Here is a 16,710-nt window from a genome sequence, read left to right on the forward strand (position 1 = left end):
GTAGAAAAACGTAGCAGGCCTTGAACATCGCCTAATTAAAGCGTTCTTAGCGCATCATTTATCACCGTAACAAAATGTCTTAGATAATGTCGCCCTCTAGTGCTGATTTTAAAATATAGCTAATACATTCTGAAATTGTCTGAGATATGTATGAAAGGCTAATAATGCCCAAAGAAAATGCAAAAACAGCCGCTGCCCGCTCAAGTTTTCTTTGTGGCACTTTGTCCACACATTCTTGATACGCCGGGAGGAGATGCATACTGCGAAAAGCCTGAGCGAAGGCGGCCGCCATGTTGACCGCTCACCACGTTCGATCTCATACGCATTGATTTTCAAGAGGCAAAGCTTATTTTATGCTCAATGGGGGTTCGCAGCCGAGTATCTTGTATCCGTAGTCAGGTTATTAAACCATTGATTTTTACCAATCAACATGTTTGAGCTGTGGTGATACATTTTGGCTGGCAATTCATTGATAGGAGAAAGACTTAACGCGGGGAAGTGATATACCCGGCCGGGCACGGACCACGAGAAACGTAAGAGAAGAGGGAAGACGGTTAGTCAAGAAAGGGCTTAGGAATAAAGGTGTGCACTTTGAAGGTGTTCAGGGGAAGTAGAAAAGTGGGGCAAGGTATAGGGTGGTATGGTATAGTATGGTCCAGCACTTACTAAGCGCAAACTTTCACCTCAACAAGGAGGCATCGTGCCGCTGGAAAAGTGGGTAAGAAGAGACGCAAAAAGACAGTTTGTCAATGACCCATTCTCCAGACCCCCGTTATCAACCAACTCATGGTCGGAAAACGAATGTCTTTATGACGAACGGCACCATCCCGCAGACTTTCACAGAAGCACTGGCACCATTATTAACGGTGCCGGTGCTCCCGTCATTCCCATTCCCAAATGGGAATGAGGATTAACACTTTTCCGGCGCCTGACTTCCAGGAACAACGGGGTCGTAATCCCCTGGTGTTACCGTGAAGCCAGGCGCCGGAACAATCCATGAGTCCGGCGGCAGCCTGCCGGTTTTACCCGCACGGCTACCGCCATAGTCGTATTGAGGCCCATAGTGCTTTTAACTTCTCCACCGGGGGCCAATGGGGCACTCGCAAAATCAACGATATATGCTCTCACGCCCCGCTTGCACTAGCAAGCTGGCAGCTGCGCTCTGCATTCTTTGAAGTCTGCTACTATCTTTCGCAGATCTAGATATAGGCCCTCATTACAACACCGGTGCTAAACCATGGCGCTATTAGCACCATGGTTGGTGCCGGTGTTGTAACGGATCTGCCATGGTTCAATGGGGAATTACCACCCCATTCCAAGGTTGGCGGGGCGGTAATTCCCCATTGAACCATGGCCCTTCCCCATTCCCATTTTCGCCCCATAGGGCTCTATGGGAATGGGGAAGGCGCTAAGTACGGTACCGCAAATTGCGGTACCATACTTAGCACCAAGGTCCCTTTGCGGGTCCCTACTTTAACGGCTGGTGTAGACCAGCCGTTAAGGTCGGGTCCCACAAAGGGCCCTCGTAGTAAGGCGCTAAGTGTTTAACGGCGCTGCAGCCTTTTACCAGGGTCGTAATGACGCCCATAGTGTGTTACAGAAAATCCACCCTACTAGAAATAAAAACGATCACAATTTGGATTTTATGTGCCGAGGCAGAAAGTCACAGATGATAAAAGTTTGCACTGGAAACTGGAGATATCTGGTCCTCCAGTGATAAAGAAGAGTCGAGCCGGATTTCTAAGTTCTTAGCTTTTTGAAGTGGGATGGGGCAATTCCCAATGAAGGGACCAGAGACAAGGGGTGAAGGAAGGAAGAGTGCATGTGCTGGAATTGTACACCAAGCTGTAGCCTGATGACCAGCTTCGGTATTCCCAGGGCCTGATGTGAATGGAAAGGCCCAGGCGCAGCCTCACATGGCCACGTATTGTCACCATATGCAAAAGTGGGCCCCACGAACTTCCAGAGTAGACAGAAGGCGAGCCTCTGGTCACCAGGAGAAGCCATCTCTTAAAGGATAGCAGCCCAGACAGCCCGAACGCAGGAGATTTACTGCACCCTAGTAGCAGGAACATTGAGGGGATTCTTTCCAGGGCCCCACAACTGCAAAGCTCTCCCACTCACCCACTACCACGCTTGCCCCACACACTCAAAGCTGTCCTGACCCCACCCCCACCCTTTCTCCTTCCAACTTCTCCCTGAAAGAGAAGGTTACACATTTGGGATTCTGGCCTCTCCTGTAAAACTTAAATTGAAGACTCCATTAGGGGAGTCCACTTTCTACCTGCTAAACTCTCACGCATTCTCCCCCTTTTGCCCACCACAGAGAGAGCCACAATGGCAGGGGGCTCTTTGCAGCTCTAGTATGGATTATTGTAAAAGCTTATATTGTGGAGTTCTGGACATTCTGGTTCATGAGCTGTAGGTTGCTCAGAATGCTGCAGGTAGAGTGGCCTTCCAGGCGAGGCAAATCGAGCACAATTTAGGCTTGAGGAGAAATTTACACTTTTGCCCCATCAGAGCAAATGTCAAGTTTAAGATTGTCTGCTTTCACAATAGGGTCCTGAATGGGGCTGCTCCCACCTATCGCCAGAACAAAGTGAGCAGACACATCCCTGCATGTGTACGCAGAAGATCGTGCCCTGATGGTTCAACCAATGTTCTAATATACATAATTAGAACAACCAGCATGAATATATTTTTATACTAGCATATCTCGCATGGAAAGGCGGCATGAAATGTATTGGAAAATGTTCCTATGCACGGTTTGTGATTTGCAACTATTGGGATTTTCCATGTGCTTCCATACAAAACCAATTGCAAACTGTATGGATTTCTACCCAATTTTGCAAAGAAAGTGCTGTAAAATGCATAATTTTAACCCAATGTTTCAAACATTTTCTTGGGAGTGAGAACCGCCCTTAAGCAACCCTTGTTTGGTTTGGGCTCCCTCACTGTGCTGTGTTGATCCTGCCTAATTGGCACAAACATTTAAGCCTCTTAACTCCAGAAATGTACCAGCCTCCAGTGTACTTCATTTGTCAATGTGCATGATGTGTGTGTGTGTTTTTTTTTTTAATTAAAATTTTATTGGTTTTTAAACATTAGGGATGAACATACAGATGGGGGCATGTTATATTCACATGAGTACATCAATAAAAGGGACGAAAAAAAACCATTTTGTTGCACCTTAACAACATTGTAACAACAACTATGTGTCCCACCCTAATAGAAAGAAAATTAGACCTTTACCCCCCTCCCTCGCTCCCTCCCCTTAACTTTGCCCATAAGTCTTCCAAGTCCATGGCGTTTGTTATGGTAAATTAAAGTGGGCGAAATGACGTTTATCTGTGGTCATCGTTTAGGTTTAGAGTTTATAGATAGGTGTGTGACAGGCATGCTCGGCTGATGCTGTAACTCGAGATGCTCGACTCGGACTAGGGCGGGGTGCTTTCTATTTTCCTTGGTGCGTCAGGTCGGTTGCCGCAGAACCTGCGACATAGTGACCAGCGAAGTCGCTCCAGGCTTCCTCGTGTCATGCAGCTTTGTCGTGGAGGGCGGCCGTTATTATTTCCATCGTATATATGTTCGTAGCAATCTTTATCCAGTCCTTTTTGGCTGGGAGGCGAGGGGATTTCCATTTGATGACCAGGCCCGCTGTCGCAGCCAGTAGGAGGGGGGGAACTATTCCTCTTACCCTAATCAGTTCATCTTCTTCTTCTTCCAGACCAAAGAGAATTAGGAGGGGGGTGGTTCCCTTTCTATGCCGTCCAGCTGTTTGATCCATCCCAGCACTTCTTGCCAATAGACGTGAACTTTGGGGCAGTCCCACCACATGTGCCAGTAATCGGCGTCCATCCCGCATTGTCGCCAGAATCTCGGGAAGGAGGTCTGGAACATCTTGGACAGCCTGTGTGGGTCCTACTGCCATCTGTGAAGCAGTTTTATAGCATGTAGCTTGTACTGGGCTGTAATTGATATTCTGGATGGCGTTTCGCCAATTCTATCCCAAGCCTGCTGATCAAATTCTCTGCCAAAATCTTTTTACCATCTCTCTTTAAGGCGGGGGCTTGTAATTTGTTTCTTACTGATCAGGGTGCTGTACATGCGTGCTATTAGGCCTTTGGTTGTGTTGGTCGTGTCTAAGATTGTCTCGAAGGGCATGAGCTCTCTTTGCGTTTTCGCCTTCCACTCCTTCTTGGATAACACGCCTTTCAATCTCAAATACAGGAAGATCGGAATCAGATATAGTTGGAGAGCTTCCTCTAGCTCTGTAATTGATATTAATTTTCTGTTTCTCCACAGCTGGCCAACTCTCTCAAGTCCAGCGTCAAACCAGGCTTGGTATCTGGCATGTTCAGGGATTTCTTCCCTGATCCCGGGGGACCAGAGATGGCTCAGAGGGGAGGGCCACGTGGTGACTTTGGACATTCCTCCCCCTTTCTTCCATATGTTCCACACTGTCCCCAGTATTGTGTGGTCGCGCAGTCATCTTATGAGTTTCGATCTGGGAACCCAGAGCCATTCTGCGAGAGTTGCGGGGGTTAGATTGTTATTATCTAACTGGACCCATTGGAGGTCCCGTCTGTCATGCAGGTGGGGGATCAGGATTCTGAGTTGTGTCGCCTCATAGTATCGTTCTATATCCGGAAAGCCCACTCCTCCCAGTTCCTTTGGTAGTATCAAAGTATCGTAAGGTATGGTGGGTTTATTTCCATCCCACAAAAATTCCAAAATGGCCTTCTTTACTTGTTTGAAGAAGTGGTCCGGGATTGTAATGGGCAGAACCTGTAAGGGGTATAGGAAGCGTTGGAGACTCACCATCTTAATAGTATTTAGATGTCCCATCCAGGAGATGGTAAGTGGTTTCCATTTTACGAGGTCAGCTATAAGGGCGTTGAGGAGTTGTGGAAAGTTTGCTTCATACAGGTGTTCAAGGTCTCTTGTCAGATTGACCCCCAGATATCTCAGAGTTGGGCCTCCGATAATCAGTCCAAGGCACTCTAGGTTTATTTGCTGGTCTGGGGAGGGTTCGTGGAGCGGGAAGAGAATAGTTTTTGTTTTGTTCATTTTGAAACCTGAGAGTGCTCCATATTCCTCTATCAGGTGAATCGCTCGCGGGATTGATGACGTTGGATTTAGCACTTGGAGCAGAATTTCGTCTGCGTACAAGGCCAGTTTGTATTCTCTGCCGTTTACTTGCATCCCCTCTATGCCGGGGTCTGCTCGAAGTATTTGGGCGAGTGGTTCCAGGGATGGCATGAAGAGTATTGCCGAGAGGGGGCAACCCTGTCTTGTTCCTCTACTCAGGGGGAACCATTGGGAATATTGGGAGTTCACTACCACTGATGCTCGTGGAGTCGTGTACACAGCTTTGATCCCTTGCTGGAGAGTGGGGCCGAGGCCTATTTTCTTTAGTGTATTCTCCAGGAAGTGCCATTCAACTCTGTCGAAGGCCTTTTCAGCATCAATTGAAAATAATGTGGGCATGTTTGGCAGTTTTTTGGCCTCGTGTATGAGGTGGAGAGTCTTTCGGGTAGAATCTGCACCTTGTCTACCAAGAATGAAGTTGTTGTGGATTATCGCTTGCCATGTGTGACTCAAGTCTTGCAGTGAGGACTCTTGTGTAGATTTTGGCGTCAATGTTGAGGAGGGAAATTGGGCGGTAGGAAGCGCACTTCTTGGGATCCTTACCTTCCTTGGGGATGACCGTTATTCGAGCTTCTGAGAAGGATTCGGGCACCAGGCCGGATTGAAGGATGCTATTGAATAGGTCTACCATTAACGGGAGAAGGGCGTCCTTAAAAGTCTTGTAGAACCCTGCTGTACAGCCATAATTTCCTGGGGCCTTTCCTGCTGGAAGTCTTTTGATCGCCTCCTTGATTTCTTCACCCGTAATGGGATCGTCTATGGTTTGTGCTATATCCGGGTGGAGAGTCGGGAGGAATACTTTATGCATATATTCTGTGATCGCCTCTGGGTGCGGGGCGGCATCTGAAGTGTATAGTTTCTCGTAAAAGCCAGCAAAGACTTCAGGAATATTGAGAGGGCGATGCTCGTGGGATGCTTCTTCATTGTGTATCATTGGGACCCATCTCTCTCTTCGTTGCCCCCGGAGTCTTGCGACAAGCAAGGCGCCTACCTTGTCACCATGTTCATATTGCTCTTGCTTGAGACATTGGCGCTTGCGCACAATGCTACCTGTTTCCAGTTGCCGCAGTTCCTCCCTTTTGTCGTTGGGTTGCTTGATTTTTTATAATCTGTCAGGGTCCGAAGACTGGGCAATGAGGTCGAGTTGGGTGATTTCATTTCAGAGTCTATTTTCTATGAGTTGGCTTCTCTTTTCTTCGCCGCTCCCTCTTTAATGAGTATTCCTCTCCAAGTGGCTTTGCCTGCCTCCCATACTGTGTTCACGGGGATTTCACCTGTATTGTTTTGTTCAAAGTATTGGGTGATGCCCTGTTCAAATTGTTCTCGAAAGATAGGATCTTTAAAGAGGGACTTGTTGCATCGCCATTTAGAGCTCCTCTTGGGGAGGGCCATCTGATCAATGGTGACCGTGACCATGTCGTGATCCGACATGTTACGGGAGATATACTAGATGTGGTCATTGCCCCGGTGAGTTCTGATGTTAGGTATATATAGTCAATTCTGGAGAACATAGCATGTGGTGTCGAGTGGAAAGTGAAGCCCTTTCGGTCGGGGTTCATATATCTCCATGTGTCCTTGAGGTTGTAGGCGCCGAGCATGTCCGCGACCTGTTAACGTCCGGAACACGTTGGGGGGGATGTAAGCGGGTTACCTGCTTGCCTGTCCTGGTCTGGGTCAATCCACGAATTAAGGTCACCTCCTATGATCACTTTGCCTTTTGCTTCGTTCATGACTTTGGGGACCGTTTGTTGTAGGAACCTGGACTGTCCGGTATTGGGTGCATATAACGACGCTAGGTTGATGATGGTGCCCTGTATCTTGCCGACCAGTACGAGGGCTCTACCACTTACGTCAGCCCAGGACTTTAAGAGTTCGAATCGGATAGTTTTGTTGACCAAAATGCTGACTCCTGCCTTCTTGAGTGGGCCTGAACCCCAATGTTTGGAACCTAGTCTGTTGTAAGTGACCTTTCTCTCTTCTCCCTTGCTGTATCGGGTTTCCTATAGAAAAAGTATATTTAGCTTTGCCCTCTTGAATTCTCTAGACACTAGCAATCTTTTGGTGGGAGAATTAAGCCCCTTAACGTTGAGGGTGCCAATTTTAAGTGTGCCATGCCTGTCACTTGATTCGTCAAGACCGTTGATCAGTGGTGTGTCCTATGGATTCTTTCATCACGTTGCGTTGCTCGTCGCAGTAAGTCGCCACATTGGAAGTAAACTGGTAAATGCCTCCAACTAGCTGGGGCTTTAAGATTATTTGCTTCCCTCCCACTCCCTCCCCTTCAAGGTATTGAACATAATACCTGTTGCCCTCAATTCTGGCTCTGTGTCCTTCGCTTTTCCCATGAGGGTCTGTGTCCCGATACAATGGCGTCCGAGGAGGACTGGGTGTATATAGCTGGTCCGATATCGGACCACCAGTGAGGGTCGTATCCACATGGCCCCGACCACAACTATTTTCATCATAACGTTTTGAGCCCCCACGCCCCTTTCCATTCAAACTTCATGTAAACAACATTATAATAAACAACAACAGCTTCTACTGTTAAATAGTAGCTATAATGATACATGCGGTTTCCGGATACATCGTTCACCAGCTGGGCGTCTTTGTGCTCCAGACGGGAAGCCCATTGTGAATCGAGCCTGGCCACAGAGGTGAGCCGAGTTCCAGAGCACAGGTGACTATTCAAGCAATGGTGCCGAAGAACATCCCTTCGATATGGGACTTAGATGTGCAGAATCACTTGTTACTGTCTGGCGTATCGTTGGGTCGTCGATATTTTCTGGATCCCTTGACTCTTTTCCTCTTCGGGCCGTGGAGCTCCCAACTCGCTTTGTCCTGCACAGGTTCTTCTTGTGCTCCTTCTTTTGAGGCGCTTCCTAGGAGGTCTGCAATACACTCACAAATTTCTTCTTCGGAGCAAAGCATTATCTTCCTGCTTCCATCTTCAAACATGAGGGAGAAGGGGTACCCCCACCTGTATCTTGTACCTTGATCTTTAAGCCATTTCATCAGGGGCCTACAGAGACGTCACAGGGCCAGGGTGAGTGAAGACAGGTTCTGAAAGATGGTAATCTGAGCTCCTCCGAGGGTGAGGGAGCCGCCTGACCTGGCCTTCACAAGTATCCTTGTCCTGTCTTGATATCTATGAAATCTGGCGAGGACCGACCTCAGGCCGCCTGGTGGGCAGCCGGCTCAGTGTATTCTCTCAATTTTGGGTTCATCAATATTCTCATCTGCTGTGAGGATTCTAATGACGTTGTGTATGGTTTGTTTAAGGTCTTCTTCTGTTTCCCCTTCCCATTCTGGAATCCCGAAGAACCGTAGGTTATTTCTTCTTTCTCTATTTTCTAAATCGTCTACCTTTAGACAAATTTCGTCTTCCCTCTTCTCTATGTTGCGTATCCTGAGGTCCAGTTGGGTTTCCAGTGTATCTATGGAGGCTTGGTTGTTCTCAACGCCCTCTAGTCTTTCCTCGATGTTGTCTACTCTTTGGGTCATCTTGTCAATTTTACCACTGAGGTTAGCTCACATGTTTCGTATTTCACTTAGGAGGGCAGCAATATCTCCTTTAGTGGCTGCCGCTCCCCGTCTCTGAGGGTTGCACTGACATTGTGGTTCTTGTTTCAGGCTCAAGATGCAGCGGAGTATATGCATATCTGGCCAACTTGCTTTTGGTGCTCATATGATGCTTGAGTGCGAGGAGGCACACGCCCCAGGAATGGGGGCCCTACCCTCTGCACAGTCGTGTTATATGGTTCTTGACGTGTGCTTTGAGACATTGCACAGAATGTTCCGTGGATTGGGAGCATATGGAAGGGAGAAGGCACACGCCCTGGGTCTAGGGGCCCTTCCCTCCGTTCGGGTTGACTTTGTTGATGAGCCCTATGCGTTGTCCGTGGTCTTGTGGTGTGGCCAGGGGGGTACCGTGCCCCCACTGGGGGTGCCTCGTGGGACAAAGTTACTTCCTTGCGCACAGCGCTATCTCTAGTGAATGGGAAGCGTGGTGCAGGGTGTGTTACAGGGCGCCTGTAGTTGGGGGTAGTTCAATGGCATGTGGAACTTTGTCAGGTGCCGGCTTAGGCTGGTGCTGAAGTTATGAAAGAGTACCAGGGCCACTGCAGGGGGAACGGCTCCAGCTAAGGGTCGGGGTCCTCCCCCTTAGTACCGTAATTATTTAGGCCCTTTGGTCTTCTGAGGCAGGGATACAGGCGGAGATCTGCTTTTTCTGGGGGGGCCTTGTGGCGGGTACTGCTGCGAGTGGTGGTGCACTCGGCAGGGGGCCCAAGCCCACCCACACGCCGCTCCGCCTCACGGCTCCGAACCAGCTTTCAAGTGGGGTGTGGATGGCTCAGGGCATCCCTCCTCCACGGCCGGGGCCGTGCCACACGGTCGCGGGTCCCAGGCGGGGGACGCTCCGCGGGGAGAAGGATCCTCAGGCAGCGTTAGGCACCTCAACGCTGTCTGAGGGGGAGAAGGGTCCACTTACCCTTTCCGGCGGTATGGCTCCACTCGGCAGGGCGTCGGAGGGCAGCCCTGCTCAGGCAGCAGTGTGGGGGGCCCGCACACGGGTGCTGGCGCTGAGTGTTGAGCGATGCAGCAAGGATTTCAGGAGGGGCAGTGAGGTGGAGACTGCTGAGGGGGAAATCGCAGCGCAGCCCACGCTCACCGCCGGGGGGCGACGGGAGGGGCTGGGTGCGTCGGACGTGGGCTAATGCGGCTCTTGCCGCTGCGAAGACAGCAAGGAAGGGGAGGGGGAGGCACGGGCCGATAGTCCTTTCTCCATGATGGACCCACCGATTTTCACCAAAATTTCACCCAGTTGGGGGGGACCGGGTCACTTTCGGGGCCTCTTGGTCCGGAGCTCACATGGAGGTGCTCCTCATCCGTGCGCCCCCTGGTGGCCAGTATGATGTGTGTTTTAATGCACACACAGGTGCAAGGTGCTTTTTAATGATATGATATGGCATTTATAACGTGCCTGTACACAAGTGTTTCTAGGTGCGACAAGGCAAGGAGGGGGAAACAAAAGAGTAGTAAAAAACACAGATCTTACTAGGCCTTGTGTAATTCAGATCACGCAAGAGGAGGGAAGGGGGGAGTGGAGAAGTGCCGAGTGTGGGGTAGGATGCAGAAGTGCAGAAACAAAGGAGAAACAAGAGTGCAGCCAACGGTTGGCAAGTGTGGGTGCTCAAGTGCAGCCAACGAGTGGAGAATAAGTGCAAGAGAGGGGACTGTAGGGTTACAGATAGACCACAAGTGCAGGGGAGCCAAGAGGCAGTGTGTGATTGCAACAGGACAGGCAGGGACCTGGGCCCGAAATCAGAGCTTGACCAGGTGACCAGTGCATGGATCAGGCAGGTGATCAGCAGGGGAGAGGAAGAGAGAAGGCAAAAGCAAATAGACAGGTCTTGAGTTGCTTCCGGAACCGGAGATGGTTCTGCTCAAGTTTCAGAGAGGCAGCCAGGCTGGTTCCACAGGGAGGCCCAAGCCGAAGAAAGAGATCTGCCCTCAACTCTTTGCTTGGAAAAGTGACTGACCCTCAGAGAGTTGGAGGTGGCGCAGTGGAGACCTCATGCCATCCTATATATATTTTTGCATATGATACAAAAGTTAGTCTGGAATAAACCTTTCTTCAGTAGAGAAATCTAACTTTGCTGTAGTTGATTTGGAGTTGTGGTAATAAACCATATTTGGGATCCTGTCCACAAACTCAAGGGGAGATTTCTCGAGTCTCCTGTTTGCGGAGGTGCCGCCGCTGGCCAAAATATTGTAAGGGGGCCTCACCAAATGTTTTGCCCCGGGCCTCACCACATCTTCTGACAGCCCTGTGCCTACGTAGAAGCATAATCAGCATTGACATAAAAGACCAGCAAAAACAGAGCAGGGACAATAAAATGGACTAAAATCAGGTACAAAATACAATTTTCAGGGTTTTTCTGAAGACCGTGAGTGAGGTCTCAAGTCTAAGATTAGTTGGTAATTTATACCACAGGGCTGGTATTAGAAATTCAAATGCACATTTACCAGACCTCACCAATTTGGCCATTGGCGCCTCAAGAAGATTACCATGACTGGATCTTAAGAGTCGAGGTGATTGCTTCAAACAGAATCTTTAAGACACATATGCCAGACTTTTTCAATAAAGGCATTTGTGTTCAATTGTTAGAATGTGGAATGGGAAGCAGTGCTTTACTGGCAAACAATGCAAGGCTGGTCTGGCTTCTGTAACATGTTCCATACGTCCAATGTTAGACACAATGCGCACCGCATTATTCTGAAGAACTTTGCATCTGTCAATGCAGAGTCAACAAGTAAACTTCCACAATAGTCCATTTCAGAACCCAGGACCACTCTCCCTATTGTAACACAGTTGTCCTGGGAAAGGCGCAATGATTTTAAACGGAATGCTGATGAAGAAATAGAAATTCAGATAAGCAATGTAGTTCTCAGTGACCTTGTGCAACCTATTCAGCGTTGATGTGCTGATGTCCATTTTATGCAATAAGTGTTTGTCTTGTCCAAGCGCCCTGATGCCTGCGGGCTACAGGAGCTATATAAGATAAAATACATACATAAATACATAGTGAGAGAGGAGTCAAGGATTACTCCCCGAGTTCTTACTTTGGGGTGAACTTTGATGGTGCAATTTGACATTATGAACTTTTTATATAGGCCGGACAAGCTATTCAATCTGTGCTGCATTCCTACTAGCAGCATCTCTGTTTTACCACTATTAAGGGCAAGTGAGTTGTGGGCCATCCATTTGTTAGCAAGGTTAAAAATCTCATTGACTCTTCCCGAGTCCTTGTCATACATCCCTGTAAGTGGTTTTCAAATCTGAGTATGATCAGCACTATTTGTGTAAAGCACGCCATACTCATCTAAAATGATCAAAAAGAGATTTCATAACAAGATTATAAAGGATGGGTGCGGGGCAAGATCCCTGCGGTGCGCCACAATGTAACTCTACTGGAGTGGCACTCTGATCCATAAAAAGAATCTGGCTTGACGACCGGTCAGAAAAGACAAATCCAGTTTGCTGCAATATCAGTAAAATAGTTATGCAACATTTTAAAATGCTGCAAGTCAAAGGCTGCAGATAGGTCCAATAAAATGAATAATGCCATCTTGCCGCTATCCATGAACTGATGCATAGCAGATTTTAGGCCAAAAGCGCAGTTTCTGTGCCATGGAAAGCCCTAAAACCTGACTGCTTTTCACCTAAAAGTCCACAATCTTCAATATGCTTTTCAACTTGGAAGTAAGCTATTGGATCTAAGGTCTTAAGCAAAAATGGGACATCAGCGATAGGTCTGTAATTTATAGGAATGCTTGGATCAAGTGAATATTTCTTTAATAATGGTGTTATCCATGCCTTCTTGATACGGGTGGGCACTGTAGATGACAGGAAGGAAGAGTTCACAAATTCAGCTATTATAGGTGAAAGAATATCCGTACATCTCCTGATGATTTTGCCCAGGCATAGATATCCAGGACAACTCATCGGTTTCAGCGCTAAAAAGAGGGGTATATCCAGCGATTGTAAAATATTGGCAGCAGGTGCAGATGGTAAAAGACCTGCTTTTGATCAATATTCACCTTGAGTTTCAATTTTCTCAAACATGGCTTGCTGAATATTAGTACACCAATTATCTTTGTTCGCTGTCCCAACATTTTCTATATCAGGGCATTGAAGTTCCTTTAGTATTAAGACCGATTTTTTAGGTTTAGATGAAGTCTCAGCAAAGTGAGTATTCAGATGATTCTTTTTGGTTGTAATTACAGGGTTCTTATATAATTTGCGCATGCCATAAAGTCGCCTTTTTCATCGGGCAAGAGTTTTTCTCCAACGACGGTAGGCCTTATTTGTTCATGCGCGTAAGCCATGTCAACCCTTCGTAAACCAGGACCCAGTAGATCTGACTGACACTTTTGACCTACAGGTCTTCAAAGGGGTGAAAGTGTCCACAGATTTCAGGAGATAAGAGTTGTAATAGGATGCCCAGTCACTAGTTATAGTGACATTAGGAGGACTATAAGGAAAAGGGATAATAAAATTAACTAGAGATTCTGGAGTAATGTTAATGAAACCACCTTTATTATTGTCTCATGAGAAGGATATAGGCGCGTAAGAATGTTCGAGAATCCAATACTAAAAAATACAGTAAAATGGTCCGACCATGAGCATGGTAAAACTTCAAGAAAGTCAACAGGGATACCCAGTGTGAATAACCAATCCAGACTAGGTCCACTGGAGTGTGTTGGCTCATGGACAACAGGGTGAAAACCCTGATCCTGCAGGGCAAGGTTAAGTGCCTCCACTTTCTTGTCAGCAATGTCTGACAGCGAGAGATTAAAATCCCCAAGAACATGTATTTTGTTAGCAGAGATGGGAGATGACATGAGTAAAGTTAGTAGTTGTTCTTTATTAAGTGGAGGTTTATAAAGGAGAATGAATGAATAGGATACATTAGGATTGACCTGAAGTTTAACAAACAAAGCTCCTGTACCAACAGGGTTGTCAACGTGCAACTGGTGAAAAGCAAGGGTATCTCAATACATATTTGTGACCCCCCCCCCCCACAGCTCAATTTTCGTCCTGCTTGTTTTTAAATTATCCTGCTCCCTTGTAGCCCAGGCTGTCATATTGTCAAATTTTCACAGGAAGTGACATAAACATGATTTAAAAGGATTTAGGTTGTTTGACCGAAGTAGAAATATTCATGGCAGAATTGATGGAAGTCGTTTTTGCACGGAATACGTTTTTACCTCGGTTAAATAAACCAAACGCATGTACGCGTAAACCACCAGTACACACACAACCCCCCTCCCTCCCCTTTGTACTTACTTTTTATCCGTCCGCTTTCTCTCTTGCACCACTTTTTTTTTTTTCGGGTGCCCCGCCTTCAATGTTGAGGAAGCAGGGGACACCCCTGCAAGCCCCGAAGCCCAAAAATACCGAACAGGAGCAGGGGACACCCCTGCAACTCCTGCTCTTCAGGTTCTGTATTTTTAAAAATCGATCGAATAGTACTGGCCGAAATCGGTCAAATGTACCATTTGATGGATTTTTTTCAATCAACTTGGTCATTCGATATTAAACGCTGCTGCCATTTTGTTTCTGTCCTCGTGTGTTCCCTCCGATCGGATGACACGTCACTGTAGAGTTCTCCAGACATTGACTATTCTCTTAAGGGTAAGGCATCTCTGGTGCAGCTGGGATCTCAACATCTATCTGCAATGGGATAAACGTTACACCTGTTTGAACACAAGTTCAGCACAGCATGGCGTGTCCACAGATTCAGTGGACTAGTTGGTAATGTACGGAGCATGGAATCACTTCTCAACTACACACGGTAGTATATCCTTTACACTTCGTTTCATTCTGGCCATCATTCTTTGATTTCATTGTCTCTGCATTTCAACAGACATTTTATTATTATTATTCATTATTATTATTATTATTATTATTATTATTATTATTATTATTATTATTATTATTTTTATTATTTTGATTGGCAGGCTGATGTTAGAATATATAGGTGGCATTAAAAAATACAGACAGAGGAGTTTTGGGTAATGTACAGATTGCACCAGCTGCGGTACGAGGGTTCTTGATAACAATAAAGATGGATTACAAAAAGGCAGTACTTAAATGAAAAGTACTGATAGCGGTTTTGCTATATGCCAATTAAAGAAGGCTATCGTTGAAAGATTGTTATACATTGAAAGACCTTTATCCTTATACTAAATACTAAATGTATTACAGAGAAAATATCTATGCAATTTGTTTTAATAATTGCTGTAGCAGGTTTGCTTTGTCATCATCAGGATAAGCAGACCTAATTTTCCGTCAGGCTGTTGAAAGCTTCTGTGGATTTTTGCATCACAAAAGAAGAACAGTGTCGCCACCCTGTTAAGGGATCGAAATTGAAGTTAGATAAGCAGGAGCTAAAAGCAACTCCTCAGTATCAAGCATGAGCCAGAAACCAGGAGCTACCACTGGGGAAAAAGGGGCTAGTATACAGTGTTTCACAAATGTAACTTCCACATAAGATGCAAACATATCATGTTGTCCACTTTTTATGACCCCTTATGCTTTAAAAGTTATATAGATGTGTCCTCATATTTTTTTGTAGGCTCTCCTAAATGCACAGAGTTAAATTCCCATAGATGTGTTTGTTTTTCGGCATTAGCTGGCTGGGGAGCCAAATGGAACTACTGCTTGCACCAGGCTCTTCTAGGTGACAATCACTGTAAGGGGGAACCCCCTTCTCCATCAGATATTTTAAAAAGTACTGGACAGAATAACCCCAAACCACAAAAGGATTGCGAGTTACTGCTTCATGCCCAAGTTGTTTGGAACATGGTCCAAATCGGTTGGGCTGTGCGGTCTGACACAAATTGACCTTTTTTGTCTATGGGAAAATGAAGCTCCGTTGCTTTTTATTGTTTTCTTAATAACATCTTAATTTTTTCACAAATCTTTCCCACAATGTGCAGTCTGGTATGGTGGGCGTCAGGGGAGCGGGCGTACCTAATTTTCTTCAGAATTTCGCCCGAATCCGTTGCATGAGTCAAAGGTTATTAGCAATTTATTTTTTCGTGTATCCTATGTAAGTCCATTTTACCTTAACTATAGGACGGCAACCGCCGCCCCATGATATAAATATATCTATATTATATATGTTATAAAGCCAGAGGTTGGACCTGCAATTTGTCCCCTTTAAAAAACAAGGGTACACTGGTGATATAGGTTAAATCTTCCCAAAAATATTTGAGGGTCTGTGACTCCTGTTTTAGGAAATTAGTCCAGGCCTACTGCAAAGATCTTGATTTGTGTCAATCAAAAAGTGATTTGGGATGCTGCATAAACTGCCTTTGAATCAAGACAGGAAACTCCAACATTCACTGGAATCCAGTGAACATGTCTCAAAACCGGGGAACTATGTTTTAACTTTAAGGCACCCGAATGCAAACTGGCATAACAACTGAGTACTTACGTAAGTGCCCCGTCAGACGCAGAGGAGTCCTGGAGAGCGGTTCCGCTGCTCTCACTGCCAATGTAGTGTTGAAAGGAGCCTTGTGCATACCATGTGTTGATAACAGTCACTTTCCTAGGTCCTGAAGAAGGCAGGAGATCATTGAGGGAACATCACATTTTGCAGATGCAGTGTTGAGACAGCAGTGGAAGAGAGAGCAAGAAAACATGTGCTGTTTTATATAACCACAAGGTTCAATTGCAAGACCAGGAATGAGACAGGTCCATGGCCAAAGTCCCCCAGTGATGCCAGATGCTATATATAAGCTCAGGAAAGAGAAATGGACTTTTCCTGTGAGCATGTTCTACTTGGTTGCAAATACACTACCTAGGTGGAGATGGTGCAATGTGTTCAATTATTGGGATAAGAAAATGGTAATCGGTTAAATGGTGACATAGGGTATGAGGACACAAAACTGAAAGGAATACAGTGCGGTGGTACTGCTACATAAAAACTACATGAAATATATTTCAGTTGCAGACATTGAGTATTTCCTGTAAAATCATAAATCATG

At 46.4% G+C, this 16,710-nt stretch overlaps 1 protein-coding gene across 2 annotated transcripts in view; it reads right to left on the reverse strand.

Annotated features, from left to right (window-relative positions):
* Positions 1-16,710, reverse strand: part of ADGRD2 (adhesion G protein-coupled receptor D2) — a 1,057,913-nt gene that overhangs the window by 661,657 nt on the left and 379,546 nt on the right. For both annotated transcript variants that reach the window (XM_069609449.1, XM_069609450.1), the window contains exon 11: positions 16,158-16,278. In XM_069609449.1, the coding sequence (XP_069465550.1) occupies positions 16,158-16,278 (121 nt within the window). The remainder of the gene's footprint in view (positions 1-16,157; positions 16,279-16,710) is intronic.

Source organism: Ambystoma mexicanum, chromosome 8, assembly GCF_040938575.1.
Source record: "Ambystoma mexicanum isolate Mex_15411 chromosome 8, UKY_AmexF1_1, whole genome shotgun sequence".
In the NCBI taxonomy this organism is placed as follows: Eukaryota; Metazoa; Chordata; class Amphibia; order Caudata; family Ambystomatidae; genus Ambystoma; species Ambystoma mexicanum.